General features: G+C 56.7%; 1 protein-coding gene across 1 annotated transcript in view; it reads right to left on the bottom strand.

The window, feature by feature from the left end:
- The window catches only part of Pxdn (peroxidasin), a gene marked incomplete at its 5' end in the record, with an annotated part of 68,843 nt that overhangs the window by 29,254 nt on the left and 13,014 nt on the right, over positions 1-26,575 (bottom strand). Inside the window, 10 exon segments of the mRNA XM_042670492.1 lie at positions 138-254; positions 2,221-2,493; positions 5,810-5,979; positions 6,980-7,097; positions 7,244-7,413; positions 10,465-10,536; positions 10,865-10,936; positions 13,760-13,831; positions 18,522-18,593; positions 19,346-19,417. Coding sequence (XP_042526426.1) covers positions 138-254; positions 2,221-2,493; positions 5,810-5,979; positions 6,980-7,097; positions 7,244-7,413; positions 10,465-10,536; positions 10,865-10,936; positions 13,760-13,831; positions 18,522-18,593; positions 19,346-19,417 — 1,208 coding nt within the window.

Raw genomic sequence — 26,575 nt, forward strand, 5'->3', positions numbered from 1 at the left:
GCAGCGTTTGGCCCTCATCTGTGAGTGGACTTCCTACAGCCTCTGAAGGGGTGGACGCCGCAGGCACTCCGGTGGAAGGTCGGCCTGTTCCTTGTTTGTTTCCCGTAGGAGCCAGCACGGCCGGATCCGCAGCTTACCGCCTTTGGTCCAGGCGATGACAGGCTGGGGATGTCCCTTCGCCTCACACGGGAAGTCAACGGTCTGACCCTCCGTCACCACCCTGTTCCCTGGCGTCACAGTAAACTGAGGAAGCGCTGTGTGAAAACATTCCATTTAGGAACAGCATGAGGTAAAAATGCCACACAAGCAACAGGACACTAGTGCTTGACACCTACAAGCAACTCAGAAAAAAAAAGGGCGAAGGGGGCTGAAAATATGCCAAGAACGGTGTTTCCCTGTCACCACGCAAACGCTCACGTGCACAGCAGAGGCAGTGGGCCGAGACTGTGGTAGAGGTGACAGAGATGGACACCACCCCATCCGCAGCAACAGGTGCGAGTACCAACGAGTCAGCTGGTGTCTACAGGGACAGATGTCATCACTACTGCACAAGCGACACAAGAGGCCAGCCAGGAGGCCATCTGGGTAAACGCAACAAGCACAAAAAGGAAAGCTCACTGCGTGGCTGCGTGGCTGGTGAGAAGGAAAGTGTGCAGACAGACGCCCTCCAGCGGCTGGGTGAGGCTGGGTGGGAAGGGGGCGGCCTCCCGCCCTGATGCTCTACTCTGTGCAGACAGACGCCCTCCAGCGGCTGGGTGAGGCTGGGTGGGAAGGGGGCGGCCTCCCGCCCTGACGCTCTACTCTGCATCGCGGAGAGACTAAACACACGGCTCAATGAGAAACTGTCCTAGAGTCACCAAAAGGTACGCTAAGCAATACAGAAAGACACCGCAAAGATGTAAAAATAAAACCTATCACAAAAATAAAACCTGCCAGAACTCTGGGTCTAAAACTCACCCAAGAACTTGCTCAGAGCTGCGGGCACGATGCACATGCAGTTCCCACCCCAAGACCTCAGGGCACACTCACAGCCGTCTCCATCATGTACACCCTGACACACAACCACCACGACCTCAGGATGCACTCACAGCCATCAACATCGTGTATACACTGACACACAACCACCACGACCTCAGGATGCACTCACAGCCGTCTCCATCATGTACACCCTGACACACAGCCACCACGACCTCAGGATACACTCACAGCCATCTTCATCATGTACACCCTGACACACAACCACCACGACCTCAGGATGCACTCACAGCCGTCTCCATCACGTACACACTGACACACAACCACCACGACCTCAGGATGCACTCACAGCCGTCTCCATCATGTACACCCTGACACACAACCACCGTGACCTCAGGACACACTCACAGCCGTCTCCATCGTGTACACCCTGACACACAACCACCACGACCTCAGGATACACTCACAGCCGTCTCCATCATGTACACACTGACACACAACCACCACGACATCAGGATACACTCACAGCCATCAACATCATGTACACCCTGACACACAACCACCACGACCTCAGGATACACTCACAGCCGTCTCCATTGTGTATACACTGACACACAACCACCACGACCTCAGGATACACTCACAGCCATCTCCATCGTGTACACCCTGACACACAACCACCACGACCTCAGGGTGCACTCACAGCCGTCAACATCATGTACACCCTGACACACAACCACCACGACCTCAGGATACACTCACAGCCGTCAACATCATGTACACCCTGACACACAACCACCGTGACCTCAGGAGACACTCACAGCCGTCTCCATCATGTACACACTGACACACAACCACCACGACCTCAGGATACACTCACAGCCGTCAACATCATGTACACCCTGACACACAACCACCGTGACCTCAGGATACACTCACAGCCGTCAACATCATATACACCCTGACACACAACCACCATGACCTCAGGGTGCGTTCCCAGCTCTGCTCAGGCAGAATGGCTGTCAATTCAGGGATCTATGTGCAGACTCTCACGCACACTAGGAGCCTAGTGCTCTGGACTCCATGCCCAGCGCCAGGCTCATCTTCCAGACAAACTTGATCAGAGCGTGCGTCATCAACTATCAGGAAGGGGGTGCTAAGGGCAAAGGGTGCTAAGGGTGCTGAGGAGACCCGGGAGTGGACCCGGGGCCAGCCTGGCGCTGGGCCGCCCACGCTGGGACTCACCCTGCACGATGATGAGGGCCGTGGCGTGGATGTTCTCAGCCCCGTTGGAGGCAAAGCAGGTGTACTCCCCACTGTCGTCCTGTACGACCTTCTGTATGTACAGGCCCCCGGAGGAGGTGATGTTCACCCGCGGGTCGGCCGGCAACGGGGACCGGTCACCCCTGGTCCAGGTGATCTGTGGCTGAGGGTGGCCGGTAGCACTACATTCCAGGGTGACACTCTCGCCCACCAGCACCTCTGTGTTCTGAGGCTGGATTACAAAAGCCAGCCGGGCTGTCACAAACAGAAATTCCCAGTTACTCCTCCGGCTTCACAAGCTCTGAGGGTTATTTTCTGTACTCAGGTTACTTTCACTCTGCATTCCTCCAAACTGAGCAGAGCAAACATAATTTAATTCCGTGCATTCCTAAATTTTCACTCCATTTTTAAAGGAGAGGAACATGTAGACGGTAAACACGATTCACATACTAAGACCACACAGACAGCAGCCTGTGAGAAGTGTGCACCAAAAGTAAGCGGAGACTCTAAGAACCTTATTTGTTTTCATACGTATGTCAGTTCTGTTAACCCTTGGCAGCTGGGCCTTGTGGCACACAACGCGGTCTGTTAGGCAGACAGGGACGGGACTGAGTGGAGAAGGAAGAGAGACAGAAGACAGACTTTGCTGCATCTTTTTATACCTGACGATGTTTAAGTTGTATTATTCAAGTATCTAAATACTTATTAAAAATACAGACGCAGGGGCTGGGAAGGTGGCTCAGTAGAGTGCTTGCCTTGCATGCCTGAGGCCCTGGGTTCGATTCCTCAGCACCACATAAGCAAAAAAAAGTTGGAAGTGGCACTGTGGCTCAAGTGGTAGAGCGCTAGCCTTGAGCTGAAGAGCTGAGGGACAGCGCCCAGGCCCAGAGTTCAGGCCCCAAGACCGGACCCAAAAAAAAAAATACAGACGCAACATTTCATTTAGTGTCATCATTTTTACCAGACCGACAGGCTAAATTCTCTGAAGCCAAGTTACTCAGAGAGGAACACAGCCAAAGTGAACTCTGCAGAATCCGGTCTTCAATTTTGACTTGAAGGAGCCTTAGGACCCAGAGGAGATAAGCTCAGAAGCCCCCCACAAGGGGCCCGATTGAAAACTGCAGCGGGGCCCAACACTGATGTCAGACCTGCACCCCTGCCGTTACTGAGGAAAAGAACTGGAGAGCAGGCTGACGGCCGGCCTGACGCGATGGGGAGAAATTCTCGTGATGCAGCACCCACCAGAGGCCACCAGCACGGCGCGACTGCCCCCGCCCTCACCCAACACACGCCCACCCAAGAGACAGCAGACCAGGGCCAAGTTAGAAAAGAATAACTCATTCTGCAGATTAAAAAACACGCAAACCCCCCAAATAGTACACTAGCCAAGTAAGACAAGAGAGAAAAATAAACACCGGACTGACACTGGAGTTCAGTAATTTCACAATACCTTGAAAGTTTTCTAAGACAGCTACTGAAACTTCCAAAACTGGTAGGAATTGGAAGATGAAAAACGAATAATTTTAATTATTTCAATGACCAAAAGTTTAATGCTGCAAGGAAATTAAAAACAGGCCTGCGTGTACCTGATAGAAGGTGGGTGTCGTCAGCTGGGTTTCCAGGTCCCGTCTGCCTGGACTCTGGGCAAGCCCTCCGGAGCAGGTCACAGGCCAGCTGCTCCCAGTACAACCCAGCTGGCCCTCACAGTACTCATTCTTCCGCTACACTGCCTGTGTCCCCAACTGCCAGGGGCCATAAATTCATCCACTACACTGCCTGTGTCCCCAACTGCCAGGGGCCATAAATTCATCCACTACACTGCCTGTGTCCCCAACTGCCAGGGGCCATAAATTCATCCACTACACTGCCTGTGTCCCCAACTGCCAGGGGCCATAAATTCATCCACTACACTGCCTGTGTCCCCAACTGCCAGGGGCCATAAATTCATCCACTACACTGCCTGTGTCCCCAACTGCCAGGGGCCATAAATTCATCCACTACACTGCCTGTGTCCCCAACTGCCAGGGGCCATAAATTCATCCACTACACTGCCTGTGTCCCCAACTGCCAGGGGCCATAAAGCATTGTTATTCTAATTTCTAACAGTCAACATGTAAATGTAAAAAATGTAACTCCAGGAAAAGAAAGCAGGTTTTTTCTTTTTTGTTTTCTTTGTATCTTGTCTGCTCATTTATCTGTCTTTGGAAGGGTCAGGGGCACAGAAATGGAGGGACAGAAGTATGCAGCAATGCTACTCAACGGACACTGCTGAAAATGAACTACACAACCTGTGGGTGGGAACGGGAGGGAAAACCTGGGAGAGAGCGAGGGACAGGGTGACACTGCCCAGAACGGCTTGTGTAACTACCGCTCTGCACATCTCCTTCTAATAACGAAGAAATAAAAACTAAACAAAAAGCATCAACATTTACAATGTCAAAATAAAATATGAAAGCTCTTCCTAAGGAGCCAGCCAGGCAGAGCGGGGAGGGCCAGGGCTGGCTGTTGGGGGTCGGGTGTGATGCGTACCCTCATCTGACTCAGGGCTGACTCTGCTTTGGGGGATACCAGGGCGGCCACGCTGACACCCCATGAGGCTGTGGGCCTCATGAGAAATAAAACATTCAGACCAAAGGGAGTAAAATGTGGAGCTCTGAGGCTCAGCGTCCCCCTCTGGGAAGCCATGCCCTGCTGGTGATAAACAATGTCCTGCCTGGGGGGGGGGGGGGGGGAGGGGAGCCCTTTGTCTGCGCGCACGCACACACACACACACTGCTGTCCTCAGCACTTCCCAAACTTTGTGGATCAGTTCAGTCCTAGGAGAAGTGCACAGGGCCTCTGTCCAAGGCCAGCTTTGCCTCTGTAGGCGCCGACGCACCGGCTCTCTGCCAAAAGGACACGGCAGCAGTACACATCCGATTCCTTCCGAATAAAGCTGACGGCTGGACATTCTGGCTGGCTAAAAAGTAGTCGCAGTGTCTAGGCCGGATGCACCGGAAGGCACAGGCCAGCGGTAAGAAGCCAGGGACCCAAACGCAGGACCAGGCCCACTGCCCTCAGCCTGAACATGAAATCCCAGGAAGCAAGAACCTGTGTAGGAAGGGCAGGCAGGCAGGAAGCCGGGCTGCAGAGGCAGAGCCCGAGCTGGCCCGGGTGGGAGGGACCTCAAGCCCAGCTGGGACCAGACAAGCCCGAGGCCACAGCTGGACAGCCAGGACTCAGACAAACAAGTTTAAAACTTAAGTGCCAACGTTTTAAACATGGCAGCTTTAAGTTTTAAACAATCAACACTACTGCCTTTTCCTAAGTAACGTCAGCCCTTGGCAAAAACCTCAAAGTCAAGGACACCAAGGGGCTGTGGCTGCGTGGATGCCCTGAGTGGGGGCCTGGCCGGGTCTGGCCGCATTCCCCAGCCCGCCTTCTGGGTCCCCAGACCCACGCTGTGGACCGGAGTGACACTGTGACTTCACCACCACCTCAGGAACAGCGCTGGCACAGCGGGGCTGTGTCACCTTGAGACTGCACCGAGTTACGGTGTGAGAAAAGCAGGAAGGGGAAGCCAAACACGTACCTGGAGACCCAGAGTACCTGAGGGTCACCTGCTGCGTCTTCGCCTCCCCGGCCACGTTCTTCGCCATGCACTGGTAAACGCCCTGATCGGCCTCCTGCGCATTCTCGATCATCAGGGTCCCGTCATCCAGCAGGTTTAGGCGTGAGTCTGTCTCCATGCTCAGCTCATTGCTACGGACACAGAAACCCGGCGTGTGCCAAGGTTCACGGCACAAGGACATGCCGCATTCACCCTGAGCCAGTCCTGGTTCCACACAGACCCAGACCTCGGGATGCAGTGGCCGGGCCGGAACCGAGGGCAAGGGGAGCTGTCTTCCTCCTCGCTGCCTGAGGGTTGGCGTGCACCCCCAGAGCATCCCCAGACACCCCCAGAGCATACCTAGACACCCCCAGAGCATCCCCAGACACCCCCAGAGCAACCCCAGACACCCCCAGAGCATCCCCAGAGCACCCCCAGAGCAGCTCCTAGGCAGCTGCCCTGTTATTTAACCCACACATCTACTTTTATTATGCCCATGTCCAGTCTACCTAAACGCTTCTTTTCACCCCTGGGGCCGGTGGTAGTAACACCGGGGCTTGAACCCAGGGCTTCCCTAGTGCCATTATTTGGCTTTGTAGCTGACACTCTACCACGTGAGCGGCAGCTTCACTCTAGCTTTTTGTCAGTGAATTGGAGATACGAGTCTCTTGGATTTGTCTGCTCCTGCTGACTCCAAACCTCAATCTCATATCTCAGCCTCCCAAATAGCTCAGATGATAGGTGTGAACCACTGGTACCGGCTACCTAAACGCTTCATGTAAACATGGTGCTGATTCCCAGGGGGAAAATAAACAGGAAAGAGAAAACTCCAAACGTTTTATTTCCACAAGTTATATAAAGTGGTAAACATTTTTATGTGTTACCAAAACAAGGAGCTCTCTAGAAACTGCCTGTACTCTTTAGGCAGGATCAGGCTGCCTAGGGACATGTGCCTGGAGCCTGCGAAGAGGTCAAGGGTCTCCCAGGCAGCTGTCACATGGAAGACAAGCTGTGCGACCCTTTTCTCCTTCATACCTCTCTGCCTGGGCAGAGAACAAGGCAGTGTGAGCGCCAGCAGCTCGGTGCTCACGGCCATCGATGCACTTGGACTTGGCGGCCGGCCCAGCCCAGCTCTGGCCCAGCGCCACTCACTTGTTGCGAAGCCAGATGATCTCGGGCTTGGGGTTGCCCTCGGCCTTGCAGGTGAAGTACGCAGTGGTCCCCGAGGTGACATCCACATCCTGGGGCTCTGACGTTATCCGGGGCCTCTCTGTTCCCAACAACCAAAGGGAAGCATGGTTCAGCCCGGCTGAGCACGGTGGAGGGTTCAGAGCGGATGCCAGCATGGGCTGGGGACGCAGCGCCCTCCTCAGCTCCGTCCCGGGGCCCGCCCGCCACCCCACGGGGCCCGCTCACCGCAGCTCAACTCCTCGGGGGTGATGGTGGCCACGGAGCGCCCCTGGATGCGTCTCGGGTACTCGCAGGTGGCCGCGGCCTGCGTGCTCCCTGACTGGGCGTAGGTCTTCAGCAGATCGGCTAGCCACAGGATCTCACAGTCGCAGTGAAGTGCATTCGAGTCCAGCCGCCTACAGGGAGAAGCAGCAGCAGCTTTGGGCACCCAAATTATGGTGTGGGGGAGGGGGAGATTGTTGTCAATTCATCCTGGAAAGACAGCCTTCCGGGCATGGGTCCACAGCCCTGGATCCCACCGGGGCCCAGCATGAGACAAGGTGGGTGTGAGGGTTCCAAGTGGTCCTGCCGGGCAGCAGGGGACAGCCAAGTAGTGTCCACAGAGACCCCTGGAGGGAGCACTCCCGAGACCCTAGCGCCAAGGCAGAGCTCAGGGTCGAGAAACAAAGGACACACACACTGGACAAGGCCTGGGAACCCGGGAAGACACATTCACAAAAGCCAGTCGCCAACCCCAGCTACACAGACTCTCGCGGGGCAGTGTGGGGCTCCACACCACCCCGGCCCTCCGAGGGCAGGACAGCTGGGCCACCTCTCCCAGGGGAGAGCCGCCCGGGAAGCCTGGCACAGGCTGGCCTTTCCCCACCTCAGAAAGATGGTAAGGACCGAGAGAGGAGCAGGAGCCCCAGCAGGCCCTGCGCGCTGGTGGGTGCGTGTGACCTGGACAGTGTGGGAGAGCCCCGAGGTCATTGCCAGCCCCCAACTGTGACCCAAACACGGGATCAAGAGGCTGAGGGGGCCTGTGTGCGGAGGAAGGGATCAAGGGGCCGCGGAGGCCCCGTGTGTGGAGGAAGGGATCAAGAGGCCGCGGAGAGTCTGAGAGTGCCCCACCAGGTCCACCCTCTGTGGCAGGTGCCCTGGGGAAGACCACCCCACACCTGCACTTGTCCCGAACACCCACAGCACAGGCCCGGCCCTGCTGCAGGGGTCAGCATCGTCTGACAAAAAGCCGGCTCCAGGCAGACTCAGCGTCCAGGCATGAGCAGACCCGCAGCCCACCACAGAGTGTCAAGGCCATAAAGGTCAGCACAGGGATGAAGACAAGTGGAGGAAGGCATTGAGCTGGGAATGTGGCTCAGGAGCAGAGAGCCTGGCATGCGTGGGGCCCTGGGTTCAATTCCGCAGTGCCACATCATCAAAACTAAGGGGGGAGGGCATCAGGTATGACAGCTGGAGCTCCATTCTGCCACTGGCACGCCGGGGCTGGGCAGCAGGAAGCCAGGGTGCGCTGAGCTGTCGTCACCCTCTGACTAAACCGAGCAAGGTGAAGCTGCGGGCAGCCAGCCCATCCCCACCCCCACCCTGGGCGGCCCCATTATCTTCTTCCTCCGACACGGAAGGTCCAGTCCACCTTCCCACCGAGAACGTGGGCCTCAGTGGAACTGATGGTGTCCAAAAAAATGAACCGTAAGTAGTTTTGACGGTCTACATCCTCACTGAAAAGATAAACCCAACCAAGCGACGGGGCTGATGACTCTGACTGCCTCCTGAGTCTAGTTTATCACACACACCCAATATTCCAGAGACACCTAACTGGAAAAAAAAGTGCCGTTGAGACCATGAAACCTAGCAGGGATGCCACCCTCTCCCAGCTGGACGGAAATGCGACTGCTATCGTAAGGGTTACTCAGTGGGAAATGGCTGCTGCTCTGGGGGATTGAGTCTGCTGCAGTGTGCTTGGAATAGAAGATTCTTTTCATGCTGGATTTTATTCTCCCTACACAAATGTGTATTTCAGAACTAAAATGGTAATGGGAGGAATTCCAGCACATTTTAAACGTCACGGCCACCTCTGAGTCCTGCCTGCTGGGCTGGGCTGGGCTGGGCTGGGCTGGGCTGGACAGCGGGACATGGGGGTCTGATTCCTTCCCGGCCGCCTTCCATAGTGCTCTCTGAGGGCTGGGGGAGGAGACGCGATCGTGACATCCACATTACACTATCTCGCTGAAAACCCAAGACAGACGCCCTGCGGTACAGGGCTGCTCCTGGGAGCCAGCCAGTCCTCCCGTGGGCCAGGCTGGCTGTGGGCAGAGCCCCCCCACAGAGCAGCCAGGAGGGATGGGCAGAGCCCCCCACAGAGGGGCCAGGAGAGGCAGGCAGAGCCCCCCACAGAGCAGCCAGGAGAGGCGGGCAGAGCCCCCCACAGAGCAGCCAGGAGGGGCGGGCAGAGCCCCCCACAGAGCGGCCAGGAGGGGCGGGCAGAGCCCCCCACAGAGCGGCCAGGAGGGGCGGGCAGAGCCCCCCACAGAGGGGCCAGGAGGAGCGGGCAGAGCCCCCCCACAGAGCAGCCAGGAGGGATGGGCAGAGCCCCCCACAGAGCAGCCAGGAGGGATGGGCAGAGCCCCCCACAGAGCAGCCAGGAGAGGCGGGCAGAGCCCCCCACAGAGCAGCCAGGAGGGATGGGCAGAGCCCCCCACAGAGCAGCCAGGAGGGGCGGGCAGAGCCCCCCACAGAGCGGCCAGGAGGGGTGGGCAGAGCCCCCCACAGAGCAGCCAGGAGAGGCGGACAGAGCCCCCCACAGAGGGGCCAGGAGGGGCGGGCAGAGCCCCCCACAGAGCAGCCAGGAGGGGCGGGCAGAGCCCCCCCACAGAGCAGCCAGGAGGGATGGGCAGAGCCCCCCACAGAGCGGCCAGGAGGGGTGGGCAGAGCCCCCCACAGAGCGGCCAGGAGGGGCGGGCAGAGCCCCCCACAGAGCAGCCAGGAGGGGTGGGCAGAGCCCCCCACAGAGCGGCCAGGAGGGGCGGGCAGAGCCCCCCACAGAGCGGCCAGGAGGGGCGGGCAGAGCCCCCCACAGAGCGGCCAGGAGGGGTGGGCAGAGCCCCCCACAGAGCGGCCAGGAGGGGTGGGCAGAGCCCCCCACAGAGCAGCCAGGAGGGATGGGCAGAGCCCCCCACAGAGCGGCCAGGAGGGATGGGCAGAGCCCCCCACAGAGGGGCCAGGAGGGGCGGGCAGAGCCCCCCACAGAGGGGCCAGAGCCCCCCACAGAGCAGCCAGGAGGAGCGGGCAGAGCCCCCCCACAGAGGGGCCAGGAGGGATGGGCAGAGCCCCCCACAGAGCGGCCAGGAGGGATGGGCAGAGCCCCCCACAGAGCAGCCAGGAGGGGCCGGCAGAGCCCCCCCCACAGAGCAGCCAGAGCCCCCCCACAGAGCCACCAGGGTCTTACTTACAGCCGTTTCATGGACTCCAGGTGGTTAAAGGTCCCCTGTACAAGATGTGTGATCCGGTTGTTATGTAAAAATCTGTTCCAAGAGAAAAACACAACAGGCCACTCTTAGAAAACACTTTTCCAGACTCAAGGACACGAGGCCACGTAAGCGGTCACACGCCCAGCATTTTTTCAAAGTGTCTGTGAGTTAGAGTTAATACAAATGAACGTTTTGAAAGTAAGGCTCTTCCCCCCAGAAAACAACTAGGACTTTTTTCCTGTTTAGTCTTAGGCCAAGCCCCACTGCTGACGGTTGGGCTAGGGGAGTTGTGCACAAACAGAGGCTGGTACTCGGCCTGTCTTCATCGATGGGCAGCGTGGGCAGGACCCCCCTCACAAAATGCGAAGTAAGACGGACTCACAGCCTCTCCAGCTTCGGTAAGCGCTGAAATGACTCTGGGTCCACAGTTTCTATCTGGTTAAAATGTAGGTATCTAGGAGTTTAAAAGAGACACGTCATGTAAGCAGTGTGATGGTTTCTCAGGTCTGCATGTTCTGCTTTAAAAACCTTTCCTGACCCTGGAAATCGCTACATTCCCTATCCCTGAGCAAAAGACAAGCGAAAGCCCTTCAGGAAGACGGGACACAACCGAAGACGTCACAGCACGGGAGCCGTGGGTCCACAAGACCCCGCATCCAGCAGCCAGCAGAGGCCCAACCTGACACACTCGCCTCTGAAACACTCAGCACCTCAAAAGGACAGCGCCGACACAGCCGTGACGTCAGCCTCTATATCGTCTTACAACAGCCGTGCTTCGCTCTTCCGCTGGCTTGCGGGAGCCCTAACCTTAACGCAGCCCTATGACCAGGCTCAGCAGAGGCAAAAGACAGCGTGCCCTCGGGGCCTGCTCACAAGACGCCAGCTTACGCTTCCTCCCGTGTGCCCCATTACGTCCCACAATTCATGCATCTTTGGTGTAACTCATCTCTTCTAATTCTACAGCTTCTCCCTTTCAGAACACAGGGATGCTTTCAAGGCCATGCCTTCTGGGGGGCGTCAGCGGACGCCCCACTCAAGAGGGTCTTCCAGAGGGTGGTCCCCGAGATAAGGAAATGCTCCTTCCTCCACAAGCGGCTGTGACCAAAACCACCAGCAGAGCCGACACCCAGCAGTACCAGGCTCTGCGCACAACTGCAAGCGAGAGTGTCCCAGACAGGCTCAGTCGCCGCTTAGACTGGCTCTGAAATGATGAAAGGTCCCAAACTCAAGCTCCTTCCCCTGGGCAGGGCCCGCCGGTCCCTCAGGGCCACCGCCAGCAGGCCAGCAGCCACCACTGGGTTTGGCACAGCACCTCCCTGACTTGGGGTGTCTGCACCCACCTTCTTCTACTTGAGAAAACAAAGCAAGGCAAGCAGAAAGAGGAAGGCACGGAGGCCACTGATCTCCCAGGACATCTGACCTGAAGGTCTCAAAGTGGGTAAGACCACGCAGAAACCCTCAGTTTCCATCCCCAGAACCTGGGTCTGTGCCAGGCATATGCGGACAGATAACACGTGGCCCAGACGCAGACACCACCAGGGAGCGGCCAGGGAAGGCTCTGGCTGGCCAGGAAAGCCGAGAGCCGGGCTGGAAGAATGAGCTGAGGCCGGCAGAGGAAAGCAGGGGCGCTGACGTCTGTCTCTAAGGTGGCAGCTCAGGACTGTACGGTGAGCCTGGCAGGCAGGAGGAGCCAGCGGGGCCTGGAGTCCTGCCTGAAGAAGCACAGGTCTTGGTAGCCACTCCCCGGACAGCTCAGCAAAGCTGCACAGGAGCAGGAGCTGCCAGGCCCCAGCTGTGGCGGCGGCCAGGCCCCAGCTGCTGCGGAGATGCTCAGGGGCCCAGTGGATCCAGCATGGCTTCACAGACCCCACCCTCTACTTCAGGGCCTTGCGCTGTGCTGCCCACCTTCCCCTGCGGGAGGCAAGGACGCAGACAAGAACACAAGCGTGAGCAAGGAGGCAGGTAAGGAGCAGACAAGGATGCGGGAAAGGACACACATCTAGATGGAAGGCTGCAGAGATGCTCTGTGCCGGGACAGGCCAAGACTGACAAACGTCAGGGACTGCAGGTGCGCCTCCCACGTGCTGTTGGCGGCCTGCTTTTGTCCCCTAAATGCACTGCAGGATTCTTAAACGGAGCAGAGAGCCGGCTCCCGACTGGGACTCTCCAGCTGCTATCCCATGGCAGCGTCCACCTCCCGGAGCAAACGGCCCGTCGCCACCAGCCCACACCACTCACTGAGCCACGCGGCCCCTCTTCCGCCCACTTGTCCCAACTGTGTCCCTCCACTGGACTTGCAGCCTGGCTGAAGATGGCCCCCAGGCACCAGAACCTTGCTGACACAAGAGCCGTTTCTCCACAAAGCCTCCTCCATGTGTGCAGTCCTCTAGATAGTTCCATGGGTCTCTGCCGTGGCGTGAAGCTTGCTTCTGTCTGAGACAGTTCTACAGTAACTGCAAATTCTCACGCATGCTCAGTCACTACCCAGCAAGCAGAGCGGAAGCTAAGCACTTGGACACGTAAATAATGTGTTGAGCACAGGCTCACAGCGTGCGTCCTGGGCACGGGGCACCGGGGTGGGCCTGGGACTGGGCTGGCCCCTCTCCTGACTGCTGTACCCAGACTCCAGGGAAACAGAGACTCAGAGCAGAAGGCTGACGTCCTCCTGCACAGAACCCCACAGGTCTCTCCTCAGGTGTGAGGAAGGCTGTCAGGAAACCCACAGAAGACCTTCACGCTTTTAACAGAACTTCGTATTTAAACAAAAAACATGCTGACTTCATAGAGAAGAACGGCGTCAGATGCACAGGCGCAGGCACAGCAATTAGTCACACACATTTACTGCATGGTGGGGAAAGCTGTGCTTTCCCCAGACACTGACATACTGGGCGAAGAAATGAAACTCTGAGTGCAGAGTGAGCATCCCAGTCTCTCACCCACGGAGACCCAGGGGCCCTGGCCACGCCCGGACTCCATCATCCTTGCACGTCTGTCTCATGCACCGTGACAACCACACTGTTTCTGTGGGGCAGATGGGCTGATCCTCCTGCTCCTGGGCTGGTGTATGCGAGGCCCAGGGTCTGGGGCACAGAGGACACAGCTTCCCTGCTACTCGGTGACGCTGGCCCCGGTGCCAGGTCAGACATGCCACGCGTCCTCCCTACCCCGGGCGGCTCCGACATGCACCATGCAAAGAGCAGGCCTGGCCCACTCTCCCTGCGGAGGCGGAGGGCAGGTGACACCCAAGAGCTGAGGCACGGCGGGAAGGGGCACTTACAGTTGCTCTAGAGAGGTAAGTCCCTTAAACGCTTGCCTGTCAATTGACTGGATTTCATTCTTGTACAAATAGCTGCAAGAAGAAACATGGAGGGTGTTAGCGCACACAGGAGAGGCCGCGGCTCCCATGGAGAAAAAGAATCTGTTGACACAATTGGCGACTGCATTAGGGGGCAAACAACACATCGGGCTGAGCACAGTGCTGCTCACAAACCTCCTCCTCTCTGCCTGCACCATAAGTCGGGCAAAAGCGGCCGGTCCAACCTAGGTGACCGACAGTGCCGCTGCCAGGTACACACAGACTGGCCCGCCGTGGCTGGCAAGCTCCCCGGACACGTTTGCTTCCAACCCTGGAGAAAATAAAACCATCTCCCCACATCCACCGTAAGACGCCGCTGCCGAGCCAGCACAGCCCCAAATTAATTCAGAAACAGGACCAGGCTGTGGCTCAGGTGGTAGAACACCAGGCTAGCAAGCTCCAGGCCCTGATTTAACCAAAAAAGAAAAAAAAAATCCAGAAATAATTAGCAGGACAGACAACAGAGTCTGAAATGCCTTGAAATGCTCCCACTGGCACCTCATACAACAGAAGCAGCGAGGCCTCGTCAGGAGGAACATGCCAGGGCCAGGCACCAGTAACTCACGCCTATAATCCCAGCTACTCAGGAGGCTGAGATCTGAGGACAATGGTTCAAAGCCAACTTGGGCAGGAAACACCATGAGACTCATCTCAAAGAAGCTACTCAAAAAAGCCAGAAGTGGCGCTGTGGCTCAAGTGGTAGGGCGCTCACCTTAGGCAAAAGAAGCCCCAGGACCCACAAAAAAAAACAAAAACAAACAAAGAAGAGTAACAAGTCAGGGCCAAGTATGGATGGCTGAGTTCCCCCCTTCCAGAACAGAAAGGCATTGTGGCTCATGCCTGTAGTGCAGTTATTCAGAATGCAGAGGCGGGGGGTTCAGTCTGAGGTGTGCCCAGGCCAGAATGAGATCATATCTGAAAAACAAACTAACAGCATAAGGACGGAGGTTGGCCCAAGTAAGAGTGCTTTGTGCAGCCAGGATAAGGCCCTGAGTTGTTTTAAAAAAGAGAGAGAGAGGGCTGGGAAGGTGGCTCAGTAGAGTGCTTGCCTTGCATGCCTGAGGCCCTGGGTTCGATTCCTCAGCACCACATAAGCAAAAAGAAAAGAAGCCGGAAGTGGCGCTGTGGCTCAGGTGGTAGAGCGCTAGCCTTGAGCTGAAGAGCTGAGGGACAGCGCCCAGGCCCAGAGTTCAGGCCCCACAACCGGACCCAAACAAAAAAAAAAAAAAGAGAGAGAGAGAGAGAAAGCCACATGTCCCACTAGGTCTGCTTTTGTCTAACCTGCGAACTACAAACAGACTTATATTACTAAGTGGGTGAAGTTGTCAGAACAAGACCAATACTTTATGACTGCAGGAGATTCCTTTTCCAAGGCCTCGGTAGGCTGTTCTTGGAACACAACCTCCCTCATGGCCCCTGGGTAGTTTCTGGTGCCTCTGTGCTGCATGGACAACTGAGCAGCCTGGTCCTGTGCAGAGAAAGCTCCAGAGTCCTGCACAAACCTAGCATACAAGTGAAGAGACACTGCAAAGCACCCTAGTTCCAGAAGGAACATGGGTAGGTGTGGCTGGGGGCCAGGGGCTCACGCCTGTAATCCTAACTAGATCTGAAGATCCAGGCTCAAAGCCTCGTCAGAGCAAAAGTCCATGAGACTCTCCAAAATTATCAAAGAGCCACAAGTGGAGCTATCGCTCAGATAGGAGGGCACCAGCTTTGAGCAAAAAGGCCAGGGACAGCACCTAGGCACTGAGTTCAAGCCCCAGGACTGGCACGCATACATACATGCACCCATGTGCACGCACATGCAAGCACGCACACACATGCCACACGCACACACACGTGTGCACACACACAGAGGTGGGTGTATGAGCTGAACTTTGCTGCACAGCGGATCCCTGTGACACTGGGGCTGGTAACAGGTTCCCACCTTGATACAGAGGACCTGCCTCACTCTTCGTGGACCCACTGGGCCTTCTCTCACAGGAGGAAGACCTGCCAGTCGGATCCACGCTTTCCTGCACGGCCACGTCAGGCCGGCACTGTGCCACCTGGTGGCGTGTCCGTGAGGCTACTCTCCTGAGTGAGCAGCCCTGTCTCAGCCCTGTCCTACGGACCCAAGCATGAGCTCTGTGCAGCCCTGAACTCTGGTTGCAGGCCCGGTTTCCCTCCTTGCCCCGGCTCGGGCCCCTTCTCCTCGCTGGCTCTAGGCCTTCCCTATGTCCCACCTCCTTCCTCTGTAATTGCTGGCAACATGAAAGAGCTACGAACCCTACTACAAATGGCCAGGTACACCCCACCTGTGATCAACGGCCAGGGCCCTCACGAAGCCAGGAGGGGCCTTCAATTCTCCAGGCTGTTTCACTTCTGCTTGCTATGTGACTCTGGAGCCTTGGTTTCTTCCATAAATGGACAGGTGCTGGTAATGAAGTTAGTGAGTACAGAGCTTCTAGGATATGGCATTGCTGCTCAGGCCTCCCTGGGCCCCGTGGCTCCACAGGTCTGAGCCATCCAGCAGGGTCTGAGCTCACTTCCTGAAGCAAAGCGCAGCACCAAGGAGACCCCGCACGCCCTTCTAAAAAGGGAGTAATAGCTGGGCGCCGGTGGCTCACACCTGTAATCCTAGCTACTCAGGAGGCTGAGATCTAAGGATCACGGTTAAAGCCAGCCTGGGCAGGAAAATCTGTGAAACTCTTATCTCCAGTAAACCACCAGAAAACCGGAAGTGGCGCTGTGGCTCAAGTGGTAGAGTACTCGCCTTGAGCTGAAGAGCTGAGGGACAGCACCCAGGCCCAGAGTTCAAGCCCCACGACCAACAACAACAACAAAAAAGCGGGGGGGGGGGGGGGTAATAGAATCCTTTGGAAGAATATGTAAACAAGTAAATCCAATACAGATGCGTTTTTCAGACATTGGTGGTGGGATGCTTGTTTATCACAGGCTGAGCTCTGGGTTCTACCCCCAGCACTACAAAATTTAAAAATAAAACAGTAAGTAAAAAAGTAGTCCTATTTCATAATAATAGTGATGCTACAATAGAGAGTTACAAGTCATTATAACTCCCTTTGTCGCAGAGTTGAATCTTGCCTACAAGTTCAGTGGCAATAATTCTATCGTCAGGATATAGGAATTCAAGGGAAGGCTGCTGAGGTTTCCATGAAAGGTTCCCGACTTCCAGGAACGTAACTTTGGCACTGACCTAACGCGTAGGGCTGAAATGATGATAAATTGGAGGCAAGTCACTGAACATTGAACATACTCTTCAATGGCTGTGCAAGGCTATTCAGCCAAGGACCCCAAGTGACTGGGAGAAGAAATCAGGCCCTGCATGTGGAGGGCGGCTCCGCCCTGGGCACTAGCCTGCCTCCCACACCTCCTTTACCAACACCTTCACCCCACCCCTGCAGCCCATCTCACAGACTCCACCTGGGAGGGAAAGAAGAGGCCTGAGCACCCATGCTAAAGGGTGCTAGGTAGTACTTAAGTGAGATTGGGAGGAACAGCACTCCACACTGCCTAATGCTGAGCATGTCTTCATACCCTCCATCTTAGGTAAAACCAAGAACAAAAAGTAGGGTTAAAAGTACAAGTACACACACACACATGCACACATGCATGCACACACACACACACACACACACACACACTCCCCACAGGCTTAGCTGTCAGCTAACTGTGCTGATTTTCCAGGAAATGAGAGCTCCCTTTCAGAGCTGGCATGGTAATTAAAAATAACAGCAACCTAAGATTAAAAGCTCAAAGGAGATCTTTCCTGTCCCTCATTGGAAAAATTACTAATATACATACAGCATTAAAATATCAGCATTCTATTCCAAAGACGGGAAAGGGACTTGACACATATGTTTCATTAAGGAAAATACATTTTTTATACCAGTTAGAGGTAATCTTATAATTGGGAATCACTGACACCTAATACCAAAACAGATTCCAAATACATATCCACACAACCTAACTGCTTTTAAACTCAGCCTGTAGTTGTAGCTGAGTTACAGCACTCACAGAGTGACTGATGCAAACCCTTCATTAAAATGGCTCACTTTGGACCATTAGTCTTAAAAGGAAGAGCAATTTGCTGAAACCAAGTAACAGGACTTCTAACCTATCCAGACCCAGGATGCCACCCGGGCAAGACCAGCGTTTCCCTCTGCAGAAGGTGGCCAGCCTGCACGGCAGGGCACAGAGCAGCACGCCCACAGGCGACGGCTGTAGACTTCAGCAAGCAAGTTTCAAACGATAGTTGTGGCAGACCAGTTTTTAAAAGCTAAGTTAAAACTTCCCTAGATAAAAGTAAGAGGCAAACCCGTTAGGGGAAGATGAGAACCTTAGCAGGAGTTAGTGAGATTCCACCCCAGCTACAAAAACAATGGCTTCTAGTGGCAAAGGTTCATTCGCTGGGCGTCTGTGAGGCCGCCGTCCCTCCGCCCCCCCAACCAGGCCGCCGACTTGTGCACCGTGCGCTGACTCCATTTCAGCCTGGCTCTTACACACCAGCAACTCATTTAAAACTGAATCCCGCCACCATTTCACTCACCTGGAAAGAAGCCACTTGGGCGGATGTACTATTCACAGAACTTCATTCATAAGGAGCAGACCGTGAGGTTACATTTAAACATTCTAAACACAGACAACACAGGCATGCGCGTTAAAGAACTAGCCAGTGACTTACAGATATTTTAAATTTTCCAAGTCTTCAAACGCCCCACTGGGTATCCTCTTGATCTGATTATTGTTCAGAAGCCTACAAAAGAAAATTCCAACAGAAGTTAACAGAGCAAAGAGACAAGGCCAAATCTACTTGCATCTGCTGAAGAAACACCTTGTGGTGCTGGGAAAGGACAGAGGCCCAGACCCAGCAAGATGGTAACGCCAACTCCAGGAGCCGCGTGGCTTCCACGGACACCACATCTTTCCCCTTCATATCCAGGGGAGAACTAAACCCTCTGCGAGACTAAAGGGTGGGCATCACTTCCTGCCACGCCCACTGACCACTTTGGCTGGTTGTGGCCAGTCGGAAGCCACCATGGCAGCACAGGTGTGTCCTGAGAGGCGTCCAGCCCTGCCCTCCCGGGGACTCAGAGGATCCTCTCTCCTCAGCCCAGCCAGGTGTCCGAGGCGGCTCTGTTGCCAGGTGGGCCCAACCAGCTCCCCAGGAGGTCCAAGACCTAGGGTGTAATTCAGAGGCTTGAAAACCTTGTCTCAACCAGATGGAGCTCAAGCTAAGCCTCAACATGGAAGAGGCCAAGGCAGGCAAGAAGCAACCCAGCCCTGCCAGCACAGGATGTATGAATGTGTTTACCTATGAGAGGCAGGGACTCCACACAGGAGTCAGACTCACCGCCGCCCCAGCTTCCAATATCACAGTCCATCTCCACCTTCCCCCCTCCCACCGAGGATAAGTGGGTAATGAGCAGAGCGCGGGTGCTATCTGCAGGTGATGCTCACTGTTCATTTATTTTCTGCCTAGGTCATCAGCCAAACGCTTCAACTTACAGTGTATTCAGCTTCTGCAGCTGCCGGAATGCCCCAGGTTGGATCTCTCTGATTCTGTTAAACCGAAGGTCCCTGTGAACAAATGGGGCATGGCTGGCACAGGAGAGAAGCTCAGGGCCGTGGCCGCGCCCGTCCTTCCCACACAGCCACTTTCCAAACGGATTAAATTGCTCAAGTTGCTCTTGGCCGTCTGAGCTTGTGGAGCCCAGTCAATGTTTGGGACAATGCCCACAGTAAGGGAATTTGTTTAGACAGCCAGGCTGGGAGATGAGATTGCATTAACTACCTACGCATGCCATCACTGGCAGCAATTCCAGGACAACTCACTTGGGTAATTCTGCACAAGGCAGCCCTGCTGTGCAACCAAGAGTGCAAAGCCTTTGCCGAGGCCAGGAATTCCATCAGCCAGGACTTGGCTGATCACCAGGTGGCTGCCCACGGCACTGTCTCCAGGAAGGCTGCCCCAAAGCACAAAGCCAACTCAGCATGTGCGTCAGGAGGAAGAGGCCGTCTAGTGCATGGCTTTGGCCTCATGTCCCCGACAGGTATGCTTACACATGCACGGCTAAAACGGTATTTGTTTTTTTCAGGAGCCAGGTGAGACCTCTTCCATCATCTTCTGAGCTCCTTCTCATCTATCTTCCCAAGGATCATTTAGTAACTGTCGGTGGCTCCCAGCACCGGGCCTAGCTAGCTTTTGGTTCAGCACAACCTATTTCAAAACACTTTTGTTTAACACTGGAAAATCAACTGTTTGGCTTTAGAGGCAGCAAATGAAACTGGTCCTTTCTGGCCCAAGTTCTGTGTTTGGGGTCAGGGTCTCCAGGGAAGGAAAGAGGAAGGCCAAGGGCCTTTCCTCCCCACCCCCCACAGCTCCACCTCGGTCCGACGTCCATACTAGCCTTGGCCTGGATGTGCCACTGCAGCCCCGACAGTCACACAAGTGGAGCTTTGATTTACATCCACATCCAGAGCGCCACAGAGTCCACATGGAGACAGGCTGAGCATCCCAGTCACGGAAGGGAGGTGCCAGCCGTGGGAGAGGACATAAAGGAGTCCAAGTCCACCGCGAGGCCGGCAGCCCGCAGGCCAAGGCCCAGAAGGCCAGGAGGGAGGTCTTCAACTAGGCAGGGAGCGCTGACCGCTGCCACCAGGCCACCACACAAGGAAGGGAACAAGCAGACAGCACCACATGCCACAGAGTGACACCACTGCCAGACACCACTCCACACGAACTCCAAAGCACAGAATAGCATTCTCCTTTCGGCTTTTTTGGGCTACTTAAAAATGTGAAATGTTGGGGCTGGGAAGGTGGCTCAGGGGTACAGCGCTTGCCTTGCATGCTTGAGGCCCTGGGTTCGATTCCTCAGCACCACATACGCAGAAAAAAAAGCCGGAAGTGGTGCTGTGGCTCAAGTGGTAGAGTGCTCACCTTGAGCTGAAGAGCTGAGGGACAGCGCCCAGCCTGGAGCTGAAGAGCTGAGGGACAGAGCCCAGGCCCAGAGTTCAGGCCCACAACCGGACCCCTCTCCCCCCAAAAAAAATGTGAAATGTAAGTCAGGCGCCGGTGGCTCACACCTGTCATCCTCGCTACTCAGGAGGCTGAGACCTGAGGATCGCAGTTTGAAACCAGCTGGGACGGAGCCAGAGGCCCTCCGACCCCGCAGATCTGGCTCACTGTTCTCAAGGACAATCCAGCCCTGCTTTTATTGTGGGAGCAGAGTGTTTTAGACCTCGTGCAAACGCAACAATCCATGCAAAGCACCCCCTGTGCTTTGTGAATAAACAACAATAAGCTGTTTCATGCACACTGTTTCCCTGGAAACAAAACCCAAAACTGCTTCCACAGATGTTGAAAACTACCATCACTTTGTCCAGACAAACACTGGCCAGACCGCGTACCACCTAGCTTCTTCTGCCCCAGGAAGCTCCCCCCCCACCCCCATGTGCCATGCCCAAGCATGCCAGCAGTCACATGACCAGAGGGGCCAGAGTCCCATGCGCCTCTTCTAAGCAAACAGGGAGCCCCCAAAATCCAACCGCACAGATGAGCATGAAATCCACCATTCCCCAACAAGTGTGTCAGAGAACACATGAGTGGAGCATTTCCTCCTCATCAGAGACCACCAAGAAAGCCCCGGGCCGCTTCCCAGCAGGGCCAGGCCATCCCAGGAGATGGGAAATGGGGCTCTTGCGTGTGCTAAAAGGGTTGTGTAAGTCTTCCTGTTATGGGAAACAAGATGCAGGTGCAGAGTGCGACCATCCTCCTAACTGAGGAAGCAGACGCGGGCAGGGCCCCATGGCTTCCGCTCACCTCCCAGGCCAAGGCCACGCCGCCCGCCTCGATCCCAGAGATACAAGTTCTCGCGGAGGCAGGATTCCCAGAGATACAAGTTCTCGGGGAGGCAGGATTCCGGCTCCAGTCTGGCAGCCGGACAGGACACAGGGCACAGGGGAGAGAGAGCCGAGTGCCAGCCAGGCGCTGCCACAGTGGCTCCTCTGCACCCCGCACCCACACCCCTCACCCCTCACCCCCGCCATCCCTCACCCCGCGCCCCTCACCCGCACCCCTCACCCCCGTCATCCCTCACCCCGCGCCCCTCACCCGCACCCCTCACCCCTCACCCCCGTCATCCCTCACCCCGTGCCCCTCACCCGCACCCTTCACCCCTCACCCGCACCCCTCACCCCCATCATCCTGAACCCGGACCCCTCACCCCTCAGCCCCGTCATCCCGCACCCTGTACCCCTCACCCCGCGCCTCTCACCCCTGTCATCCCTCACCCCTCACCCCGCGCCCCTCACCCGCACCCCTCACCCCCGTCATCCCGCACCCCACACCCTGTACTCCTCACCCCTCACCCCGCACCCCAGGCTGCGGCTAAAAGGCCCCCACTCGAGGCCGGGTATTTCCTCGTGCAAACAGGCAAACAACACAGTGCACTGCACACAAGACGTCTTTCCTTCCCGACGGTGGCCCTCACTCCTTGCTACAGCGCGGGGCAGGCTCCTCTTCTCCAGTCCGGCGGCCACAGGCACCGGGCCAGGGAAGTGCCAGGAAGGCCCGCCGCGCCCCTCTGCCACTGGGCTGGCTTCGGACGGCACCCTGGGCACCGGGCCTCGGTGACTTGTGTGTACGCAAGTGACAAGATTGGTGCCTGGGGGGCCTCCAGGCCGAGTCCCCCCAAGTCTCCAGGATTCTTCAGGCCCATGCGGGGCAGCACCCAAAGTCACCCCTAGAATTAACCCCAACTGTGCCTCGGTTCAGACGTGTGCACTGCTTGTATAAGCCCTTGCGTTAAGCTGCTTACATTTAAATTCTGAACTTAAAGCCCAGAACAGGAGGCTTGTGACTCACCCCCCCCCCCACTGAAGAGGCTCCAGGAGGGGGGCTCGGTGTGCACGCTCCTCCCTGACAACAGCGACACCCCACAGGCTGGCACATTCCGAGCTGTCTGTCTGCGGCCCAGGCTCTTTGTCTCTTTTGGAGCCCCTGCCCCGGCCGAGGACTGCGGCCTCAGCACCTTTTCCCGCTGGGTGATCACAGGCCGGGGTCAGAGCTCCGCAGAGAACAAAGCTCGCCCGCACAGGCCTCTGCCCAGCGCCAGCTGACAGACAGCCATCACCCGCGGCAGCCGACCGTCACTAGTGCACGACCAGGCCACCCAACGCTTGTGGTGGAAGACTGTGTCCAGCAGGACAGGGTCCCCGGGCGGCTGGCCGAGGGGACCGCTCTACCATCATGGCCTCCTGCATGGACCCGACGCCTCCTCCACACCTGGACCTGTGGAATGCTCACCACCGCGCCACACTGGCCGCCCTGCTAACCGTTTACCCAACCCGCCACACGAACGCACACTAGTGACTCCTCAGGCCTGAGTAGTCCCACATCTGTGCTGAAGGAACCCAGGCCCCATGTGAACACAAGACCCGCATCGGTGCCGAACACAGGGCCCCAGTGAACACAGGGCCCACATCAGTGCTGACCCCCCCCCCATCCCGGCCTGCGGCAACCCCCAGGAAGAGCAGCACGGGTGCCTCGCGCTCTGCAGGCCCTCGCTGGACGTTCAGCCCAGCTCAGGTCTCGGCCCTCACTGCCACCAGGACTGCAGCCCGGAGGGGGAGTTCTAGAATGTGACCCAGGCTGCTTGTGAGTGGCTGGCGGTGCTGCCAGAGAAGCAGGGCACAGGGCACGCTGCCGGAGGACCGGGGCTGCTCCACGCTGAGTAGCCTGGAGGAGGAGCCTGAAGGCACTGCACAGAGCCCCCAGTGTGACTGCACCACACTGCCCTCCGTGAGACTCCAGCACACTCCAACCTGCCCCACTCCACGACCTGCTTCCCAGCACATGCAGGGAAGGGCCCTGCCGGCCCCTCCCAGCCCACAGCCCTCCCCGATTGGCTTCCACACCTGGCCAACACCGCAGCCTACCTGCTCCTCGGTGCGGGGGCGGCTCACGGCATGTTTCGCTGGGTTTTGGCAGTCGTGGGTATGGACTCCGGGCCTCGCGCGTGCTAGGCCCATCGCCTCCCACTCTGGTGTCTCATGAACGAGTCTCACGGGCCTGCCCAGGCTGCCTCCACCCGTCAGTCACGCTGCCCGGCCCAGCAACGATGCCCCTCACTGTGTACCCGTAAGTATCTGTCGTCCTGGTAACAATATGTGTCCTTCCTTCCCTTCTTCTTCCCTTCCTTCTTGTTTTCTTCCTTCCACCCTGCACCTCCACCTTCTTCCTCCCCGGGTCCCTCCGTGGGTCTCTGTTCTGTGTCTGGGGACCACTGCACCAGTGCTTTACAGATCAGGGCCGTGGTCAGGCAGGACCAGGGTGGTCGGCAAGAGGCACCAGAGGAACAGGAAGTGCATGTATACAGGCAGGAGGCAGGAGGGAAAGGGGGCAGGAGAAACATCAGAGAGGCAAGAAATACAACAGAGACACAAAGCAAGAATTAGCTGAACATGGTGGCTCATACCAACAGTCCAGGGTCCTGAGAAGACAGAACAGAAGACTGAGAACACAATTGGCCTGAACAGAGGAATCTACAGGACACTATCTCCAAAACAACTAGCAAAATGCAGGACTAGCGGCGTGGCTCAGGCTGCAGAGTACGAGCTGCGAGCAAACAAGTCAGGAGAGCACAGTGCCAGGCATAGAGAAGACAAAGGGACGTTAGAGAGAGTACTCTGCATTCCAGGAACCCATCACAACACAACAGAGGCCCTGGGGCTGGCCCTGCCGGGAGGTGCGGTGCCTGAAGTTCAAGTCCACAGCCCACAGCAGGCTGCAGAGCTCCTCCAGTCTACAAAGCCGCTCCTCGCTCCTCGCTCCTGCCCCCCCCACCCCCCGCGGCTGAGGGAAGGGCCTGACCCTGTGCAGAGCCCATTCTGCTCTCCTGGAAGCCTACTGACTTCATAAGGACCTCTCCTAAGAAACACCTTCCCAGAAACGTCTAACGAAGTCGGCATACGGGGCTGACCCGCAGAGGGCAGCAGGGCTGCCAGGGCAGCGGGCCTCCCCGCTGAAGGTGGGAAAGAGCAGATGCTCAGCACTGCCATTCAAACAAGAGGACGGGTCAAGTGAGGTCTCTACAGGGAGCGGATGTGTTCTGAGTTCAGCCAAGCCGAGGAAACTGTTATCCCACTGGGCGCCCATCCAAGTCAACCAGGAGAGGAAACCTCGCCACAGGCCCAGGGCCCCGCCAAGGGAGCCAAGGGAGCCGCTCCAGGCTCCCCTCAAACACTGGATTTTGTTTGCTGCTTTTCCAAAGACCTCAAATCGGGCCGATAGCACTTTCATTACCTCCCCAGACAACATGGGTCTGAGAAGAGAATCAACAGGGACTGAGACCTCTCACACCAGCCAACAGGCTCCTAGTAGCCCACCGAGGGGGCGCCTCACACATAGAACTTCTAAGATAAGAAATGCGGCCAAGCTCACTCCAAAGAGACCAGGCCTGCCCTGAGCACAGCAGGAGAAGGAGGTGCTCAAAAGTCAGGGAGCCCAGGAGCCCAGAGGGGCCAGAAGGGCCAGGCCACGGCAGGGACAAGTCACGGTGTCCATGGAGACCTCTTCCCCAGCCTCAGCCACAATGCCGCAGTCCACTCGCTCAGCACTGAGGGTCAGAGTGTGGGAGCTTACTAGCTAGAGGCACCCCAGAGCAGCGCCCCTTGTGCATGGAAAGCTAGTTACTCACAATGCTGGCTGGAAATACAATCATTTCCTGAAGGAAGCGCGGGGGAGGCCACTATGACCAGGAAGAGCAGTGAAGAGTCAGGCAGGCATTCTGAGCTGGGGAGGAGGCAGACTCAAGGGCTCTGGTGTGAGTCTGTACGGCACAGCCAGGCGCCAGCCACCCTCACCTCAACCACACAGAGGCTGAAGGAGGGGGGCACGTGTCACTCATAGGCCGGCCACCCCAGACTGTGGGGATACAAGTGCACCAGTGCCCAGCACCGAACAAGGGTCCCAGCCATGGAGAAGGGGTGGAGACAATGAACGGATAGGTGAATGGGTGGGTAAGTAGATGGACAGATGGGTGGAGAGATGGACAGATGATGGTAATGGTTTGCTAGATGTTGGATAAATGCAGAGTGGAAGGGTAAGTGGGTAGAGGGATGGATGAATGAATGAATGGAGAGATGGATGGACAGAGGTGGATAGCTGATCAGATGGTGGATAGAGCAGAGTGGAGGCGTAGGTGAGTGGATAGAGGTGGATGGATAGAGGTAGATGGATAGAGGTGGGTGGATAGAGGTGGATGGATAGAGGTGGATGGACAGAGGTGGGTGGACAGAGGTGGGTGGATAGAGGTGGGTGGATAGAGGTGGATGGATAGAGGTGGATGGATAGAGGTGGGTGGATAGAGGTGGATGGATAGAGGTGGATGGATAGAGGTGGGTGGATAGAGGTGGGTGGATAGAGGTGGATGGATTGAGGTGGATGGATAGAGGTGGGTGGACAGAGGTGGGTGGACAGAGGTGGGTGGACAGAGGTGGGTGGACAGAGGTGGGTGGACAGAGGTGGGTGGATAGAGGTGGATGGATAGAGGTGGATGGATAGAGGTGGATGGATAGAGGTGGATGGATAGAGATGGATGGATAGAGATGGATGGATAGAGATGGATAGAGATGGGTGGATAGAGATGGGTGGATAGAGATGGGTGGATAGAGATGGGTGGATAGAGATGGATGGATAGAGATGGGTAGATAGAGGTGGATGGATAGAGATGGATG

Source organism: Dipodomys spectabilis, unplaced genomic scaffold, assembly GCF_019054845.1.
Source record: "Dipodomys spectabilis isolate Male_0828 unplaced genomic scaffold, ASM1905484v1 ptg000561l, whole genome shotgun sequence".
NCBI lineage: Eukaryota > Metazoa > Chordata > Mammalia > Rodentia > Heteromyidae > Dipodomys > Dipodomys spectabilis.